At 35.6% G+C, this 8,001-nt stretch overlaps 1 protein-coding gene across 3 annotated transcripts in view; it reads left to right on the top strand.

The window, feature by feature from the left end:
- HLTF (helicase-like transcription factor) overlaps positions 1–8,001 on the top strand; it is a 54,584-nt gene that overhangs the window by 7,106 nt on the left and 39,477 nt on the right. For all 3 annotated transcript variants that reach the window (XM_011958925.1, XM_011958924.1, XM_011958923.1), the window contains exons 3-7: positions 2,772–2,938; positions 4,473–4,606; positions 5,506–5,603; positions 7,156–7,230; positions 7,372–7,563. In XM_011958925.1, coding sequence (XP_011814315.1) covers positions 2,772–2,938; positions 4,473–4,606; positions 5,506–5,603; positions 7,156–7,230; positions 7,372–7,563 — 666 coding nt within the window. The remainder of the gene's footprint in view (positions 1–2,771; positions 2,939–4,472; positions 4,607–5,505; positions 5,604–7,155; positions 7,231–7,371; positions 7,564–8,001) is intronic.

Raw genomic sequence — 8,001 nt, 5'->3', positions numbered from 1 at the left:
TTTTTTTTTTTTTTTTGCCCCTTTCTCTTTTCTCCTTGTGGTATTTTTATTATGTATGTATGTTGGTATACTTGATGTTACAAGTTTCTGAGGCTGTGTTATGTGTTTCATTTTTTTGTTCCTTAGATTGTATAATCTCAATTGACCTATCTTCAGCTTCACTGATTTTTCTTATGCTTGCTCAGATTTGCTGTTGAGTCTCTCTGGTGAATTTTTTCTTCAGTTATTGTACCTTTTGACTCTAGAATTGCTGTTTGGTGAGACATTGTTTTCATGCTTTTAGACATGCGTTTTCATGTTGAAAGAAATGGTTTGCTTTAGGTCTTTGAACTTTTAAATTTTTTTAGAGATAAGGTCTTGCTCTATTACCCAGGCTGGAGTGCAGTGGCATGATCATAGCTCACTATAACCTTGAACTGGATTCAAGCAGTCCTCCCACCTCAGACTCTTGAGTAGCTGGGACTACAGGCACGTACCACTATACCTGGCTAATTTTTCTATTCTTATTTTGTAGAAATGGGGTCTTGCTATGTTTCCCAGGCTGGTCTCAGATTCCTGGCCTCAAGAGATCCCTCACACTTCAGCCTCCTAAAGTGCTGGGATTATAAGTGTGAGCCACCATGCCCAGCCCCTTTGAACATATTTAAAATAACTGACTTAAATTCTTTTTCTACTGTGTGAAACATCTGTACTTTCTTGGGGACAGTTGACATTGATTCTGTGTGTAGACCATACTTTCTCATTTTTTTGCATGTCTTGTACTTTTTTTCTTGAAATTTGACATTTTAAATAATGTGGCAACTCTGGAAGTCAGATTCTCCTCCCTTCCAGGGTGGTTTGTTGTTGCTGATTTTTGTAATTAATTGTGTGTGTGTTAGTGACTTTTCTGAATTAATTCTGTGATGTCTATCCTTTATCGTGTGTGGTCACTGAAGTCTGTACTTGGATAGCTTAGTGGTCAGCTAATGATTGTGCTGGAACAAATAAATTGCACATTCTTTGCTGAGAACTTCTGTATGTTGAGACATTCGTTCAACATTCTAAGGCAGTTGACAACTCTGCTTTAGCTTTCACTTCTGGCTTGTTTAAATACCCCAAGTTCAGGCAAAAGTGAGAGTTTAGGGCCTTCTCAGGTCTTTCTTGAGAATGTGCACAGCCCTAGTCATGCATACCAGCCCTGTGCCTGCTTATGGCCTTCTAGATTTCCAGAAATACATTGGAGCTTTTCAGAGCCATCACAGACATCTCATTCCCTAGCTCTTCTTTACAAGCCTTTTTGTTTTTTTTCCTCAGGCAGCCATGAAGTTAAAACACTTCCCTGTAAAATTGTTTTTGACAAACATTCACCCAAAGGAGGTTTTTTTGTACTTGGTGAGCTCAGAGGTTAAATACAGTCAGCCTTGCCAGTGGGGTCTTCTGGGGAACTTCAGTAGAATAACAGTTCCTTGGGAATGAATCTCTGAAAGAACTGTAACTCCATTCTGTTTTTCTCTGTTGACTGCCAGGCTTTACCTAGGATCCCAACGAGCTATTATTTTTATATTTATTTATTTATTTATTTTATTTTTTTGAGATGGAGTCTCGCTTTGTTGCCAGGCTGGAGTGCATTGGCGCTATCTCGGCTCACTGCAACCTCCGCCTCCTAGGTTCAAGCGATTCTCCTGCCTCAGCCTCCCAAGTAGCTAGGACTACAGGTGCACGCCACCACACCCAGCTAATTTTTGTATTTTTAGTAGAGATAGGATCTCACCATGTTGGCCAGGATGGTCTTGATTTCTTGACCTCGTGATCTGCCCGCCTCGGCCTCCCAAAGTGCTGGGGTCTTGAGCTACTGTGCCTGGCCACACGCTCTTATTTTTAAAGGCTACAGTATTGCTGGCGATGGGACTGAAGTACTGTTATTCAGCTGTTTATTCTTTTTATTCTTGAATAAGTGTTACCCAGATTTCTGCAAGCCTTTGATTTGATTCTCAGTGTTCTGTAACATTTGATTCTGACAAATAATTTATCTAGTTTTTTGTTGCTTTTACTGAGAAAGTTTTGAAAGTCCTTATTCTACCATGCTTTGTTGTGTTACACTCCTTCAGTTTTTAAAAATATACATCATAAATTTAAGTTACATCATACAGTTTTTAATAAAGTAGAATAAGAATGGCATGAGTTGAAGGCTGGATATATTTTTCTTACCTAGTTCTATCCTGACTTATAAATGCCTTATTCCCTGACTTTTAGATTCTGGAGAATTGAGGCTCAGGAACCACCCTGTCTGGGTTCAGATCCCAGCTCTACTACTTTTTAACTTTTTGACCTTGAGCAAGTTACTTAACTTTTCTGTGCTTCAGTTTCTTCATTTGTAAAATGGGAATAATGATAGTACCTCCCAATAGAACTGTGAGGATTTAAAAAGTCAGTCTGTGCAATGTGCTTAGACCAATGCTTGGCACATAGTAAACACTCAATAAAGGTTAGCCATTTTTCAGAAGTTATGATGTTGAAAATTTTAAGATAATTTGAATTTGCTAGTTTATGTTTGACTATTTTTTAGACATTAAGGATTTGTTAACTTCCTAATGAATATAGATTAGAAAAGTAATACTAAAGAATCATAATAAATATGTTAGTATTTCTGTAGTTTGTCTAAGAAAATGTATTTTTTTATGTGCAGTGTTTAGCAGTAGCATTAAAAAATGAATGAAAATCCCAGATAAAGTATAACAAAGTTATTGTCTATTATTTATAATGTAATATTATCTGTTTATCATTTTTATTAGGTTAATAATAATGAAATGGTTGCATTACAACGAGATCCTAATAATCCTTATGATAAGAATGCAATTAAAGTAAACAATGTGAATGGAAATCAGGTTGGCCATTTAAAGAAAGATCTTGCAGGTGCTTTGGCCTATATCATGGACAACAAATTGGCACAAATTGAAGGGTAATGTACTTTCAGAATTTAGTTTTAATAATTATGAATTATAGTCATCTTTTAACTAGTTAGGCCTTCTTGTTAGAGCCTATAAAGGTATGCTAACAGTTTCTATCACTGTACTTTTGGTATGTCTTAAATAAAGTTTTAATTCTCCTTTTACATACTTCTACTACCCCAGCCATCAAACAGTTGTCCTCTCATTTTCCTATGGAATTATTACCATGGAGAAAATAGACCTTGGTTCAAATATTAGGAAGTACATTCCATTTCTCCAAACCTTTTGGTAACTAGGTTTAGGAATTTGGAAGTGTTTGTTCATTTATTTATTTTGAGATAGAGTCTCACTCTGTCACCCAGGCTGTAGTGCAGTTGTGTGATCTCGGCTCACTGCAGCCTCTGCCTCCCGGGTTCAAGCAACTCTCCCTGCCCTAGCCTTCAGAGTAGCTACAGGTGCCCGCCACCATGTCCAGCTGATTTTTGTATTTTTTAGTAGCAACAGGGATTTGCCATGTTGGCCAGGCTGGTCTCGAACTCCTGACCTCAGGTGATCTGCCCCCATCAGCCTCCCAAAATGCTGGGATTACTGGCGTGAGCCACCGCGCCTGGCCTGGAAGTGTTTGTTTATATCAGAGGTTATAAACTGGTATTCTGTGATATGATGTAGGTGAATTTCATTTTGCCCTGCAGTGTTTTAGACATTTTTTCGTTTAGTACTAATATTGAAATACCTTGCTAGTCTGCATTTTATACATATTAATTTATTTCCTTAAGTACAAAAAACTTATTTTTCTCTCAACAAGTGGAAAATCTGGCAATGCAGGATGAGTTGTCACTTCCATATGACAACAGTTGACTGGAACTCTTCCTTTAGCTAGGGCATATGCTCTCCCAGTTTTATCACCTATTTTTTTCTTTTTTCTTTTTTTAAACTCTTTCTAGTCTTTCAGTTACCTTTTCTCTTTTAGGCATTTGTACTTGTGATCTCAATTTAAGTATCCAGAATATTTAGGATCTTGATATTCTAATTCTAATTTTTAGGATATTCATATCATCATCCTAGGTGAGTTTGGAAGATAAAATAAATGCTCAGTAATGTCTCACTTTGTTTTCTCCTTTTTCAGTTTATCAGGTTTTTCAGTTATTGAGAATAACTTAGTGAATCACAAGTTCTTACATTCCCCATTTTCCAAGCAGAATGAGTTACTACCCTCAGTGGTTCCGTTAGCTGAAGCTCTACCCTTTCATTTAACTTATTTTACTTATATTACAATCTTGTTTATAGTCCATCCTTGCATTTTTAAAAGTGCTTTATTCCATTTTCTCAATTTTTTCTGACACTCTGTTTCTAAAAATCACCCTTTTCTTCTGATTGTTTGTGATTCTATTCCTTGTCCTTTTTTGCTTTCAAGTCTGCCCAACTAGTTCCTTATTACTTTACTTCCATGTAAAGTGTAAATGATACACTTAAAATATTGAACTACTTCTTGGGATAAAAAGTAATGCTTCTAATTTCCCTTTCTTTTTCTCCCAAATATAATAGGGTTGTTCCTTTTGGTGCAAACAATGCTTTTACCATGCCTCTGCATATGACTTTTTGGGGAAAAGAAGAAAATAGAAAAGCGGTTTCAGATCAATTGAAGAAACATGGATTTAAATTGGGTCCTGCACCAAAAAGTAAGTTTAGGGTTTTACTTAATATTATTCTGATATTATAAGATGCAGGGATTATGAAACATTTATTCTCTCTTGGAGTTTGTTGGCTAATTTGTGCTCAAGGCTCCAAGGTACAAGTTTTTTTCAGGAGTCTTTTTGAGGAAGTCTCTGATTTTTCCTTTTGCCTCTATTGAAATAGATTCACACATAAAAATATACACGGTCAGAATAGTGAGGGGATATTAAACAAAAAAATTAAAGAAAAAGTATATATACAAGGAAATCTCATATATACCCGCCCCTAATTTTCTGTAATGGTAACATCGGAAACCCCTGACTTTAAACATTGTTTTTGATAAATTTTAGACAAAGAGAATTTTCTAATAGTGAACGAAAAGGAGTGCTTGGCAAGAGTTTGTTCAAATAATGTGGAATTACTTGTGTTTTTTGAGTGATTTAGTATTTAGCTTTTTAAAAACCTCTAAAATACAAGGCTTTTAATGCAGTTTGTTATGCACATTTTATTTGTTTATTTGTGTATATATTTTGAGACAGAGTCTTGCTCTGTCACCTGGGCTGGAGTACAGTGGCCACGATCAGTGGCCCGTTGTAACCTTGACCTGCTGTGCTCCAGCAATCCCTTCACCTGAGCTTCCCGAGTAGCTGGGTCTATGGGTGCGCACTATCATGCTCTGCTAATTTTTGTATTTTTTGTACAGACAGAATTTCACCGTGTTGCCCAGGCTAGTCTCGAACTTCTGGGCTCAAGCAAACCACCTGCCTTGGCCTCCCAAAGTGCTGGGGTTACAGGCGTGAGCCACAGCACCCAGCCCTGTTATGAACATTTTAAAAGCTACTTAATAAAAGATAAAAATCTATTTTATTTGATGGCTTTATTCTTTTTATTTTGTAAATTATAGCTTTAGGATTCAATTTGGAAAGTGGTTGGGGCTCTGGAAGAGCTGGACCAAGCTATAGTATGCCAGTGCATGCTGCAGTACAGATGACAACCGAACAGGTGTGCTTCTCTTTTATCTAAAAGTGAATATCAAATGTTGCGGGTTGTATTTAAAAGAACAGGATGAATATGTATGTGTGGGTATGTGTCATCTTCAAATATATTTATAATGAAACCTTATAGAATAGAATATGTATATATATGTTAACATTTTATATAAAAAGTTCTGATAAGGAATAAATCCATACGTGAACATTTGTACCTGACATGCAAAACACACACGTTACTGTTTATGCATGGCATGTTTTTGTATTTGAAATGTTTTAAATGTTCATGTAGTAATTTTAAGAAAAAAATTGAAGTTGAGACTCACTCCTTTCAATAATTTTGCAAATGCAATGTGAAAGAATTAACTCCCAATTCTTCATATTATCTTTGTCTAATTTATAATTTAGGATGACGTTATGCTGAATTTCTTTGGAAAAAAGTGTATAAAATAAACTAATGCTGATCAATTTAAAAAAACATTAAACTTTTTTTGATGTTTGTATCTACCAGTGTTAGTCCTTTTATCTACTAATTGTAGTTACCATATTTCCCCTGCTTATTGTTAGGACTTGAGCACGTTTCTGGTAGATAAACCCCAGGTTACTTCTGATTTTTTAGTCCTGGCCTGATTTCTTCTGAGCTGCTGCTGTGTTTATGTGTTAATTTTCAAAAATATCTGTATCACATATATGTTGATATAAAATTGGACTAACCTAGTTTAAATAGTCAAATTAGCATAATAATAAAAGTATCCTATAGTGCATGGCAAGTTCCTTATTGCAGTAATAATAAATGGAATGTCATTTACCTGGTAGGACTGACAAAATATTTTGAATACACCTGATAGCATCACAGAATTTTAATGGTAGAAGGAACCTTAGAGACAATCTAAATTTAGTTCATCCCTTTCGTTTTATAGCAATAAGACATGGGGCCATAAACGTCAAGTCTTGCCAAAACTTATATATAAGCTTATTTGTGATAAAACTGTGACTGAAACTCAGGACTTAAAACTCTTTTATATTCTTTTACCTCCTAAAAACTAAAGCACCTGTTCGTTCTCTCTTCAGTGAGTAGTGTAATCCTAGGGTTGATTTATGTGCCTTTTTGACGTTTGACTATTTTGTTTTTTAAATTTAATTTAATTTCAGTTTTTTAATTTTTTGGGACTGGGTCTCACTTACTTGCCCAGACTGGAGTGCAGTGGCATAATCATGGTTCACTGTAGCCTCTACCTACTGGGCTCAAGTGATCCTCCCATCTCAGCATCCCTAGGAGCCAGAACTACAGGCATGTACCACCATGCCTGGCTAATTTTGTAAAAAAATTTTTGTAGAGCTAGGATCTCTCACTGTGTTATCCAGGCTAGTCTCAAACTCCTGAGCTCAAGTGATCCTCCCACCTTGGTCTCCCAAAGTGCTGAGATTATTGGCATCAGCCACCACTCCTGGCCCATTTGACATTAATGTCAGTTAATTAACTAAATGATTTCAAATCTGACTTACATGCAAGTATTATTTTAATTAGTTTGTTTTACATTATTTCTTGTTGCTGTTTGTTGTAGCTTAAAACAGAATTTGACAAATTGTTTGAAGATTTGAAAGAAGATGATAAAACCCATGAAATGGAACCAGCTGAGGTATTGAACCAATATTTTTTTATTTAAGACTACTCAGAATGTTTAAATGTACTTATAATCTGCTCTTTGTTTAATCACAAGATCTGCAGGTGAAAAAAGGAATTACTTACTGTATTTGCCTTTGTGACTTTTTATTTATAGGCTGTTGAAACACCACTGCTTCCACATCAAAAACAAGCTCTAGCTTGGATGGTGTCACGGGAAAACAGCAAAGAACTTCCACCATTCTGGGAACAGCGAAATGACTTATACTATAACACAATAACAAATTTTTCTGAGAAGGACCGACCAGAAAATGTCCATGGAGGAATTTTAGCTGATGATATGGGTTTGGTAATTATTTTTTTCTTTAGTTAATAAAATCTAATTTTGTGATTATGATTTTCTAGAAAGTAATTTTGAAGTAAAAAGAGATAGGAATATGTTGGTACCAGTTTGGGACTAGATTTTACTATCTTTGTAGAACACAGTGTTTCCTATAGTTTTTACTTAAAATAGTGGTAAAGTTTTGGTTTGTTTAAAGTACAATTAAAATAATTAGGCAACAATAATGGTATAAAGATGTTTTCCTCAGTTTTCTTTTCTTTTTTTTTTTTTTGAGGTGGAGTCTTGCTCTGTCACCCAGGCTGGAGTGCAGTGACACGATCTTGGCTCACTGCAGCCTCTGCCTCCCAGGTTCAAAGATTAAGTGTTTTTTTGTTTAAAATACGGATAGCTTTCTACACGTAAAACCATGACAGAAAAAAAAAAGAAGCCTCAATTCCTAAGTGT

Source organism: Colobus angolensis, unplaced genomic scaffold (genome assembly GCF_000951035.1).
Source record: "Colobus angolensis palliatus isolate OR3802 unplaced genomic scaffold, Cang.pa_1.0 Scaffold48, whole genome shotgun sequence".
NCBI lineage: Eukaryota > Metazoa > Chordata > Mammalia > Primates > Cercopithecidae > Colobus > Colobus angolensis.
Note: the sequence above shows the minus strand (reverse complement) of the source record. Positions and strands in the feature narration are given on the sequence as shown.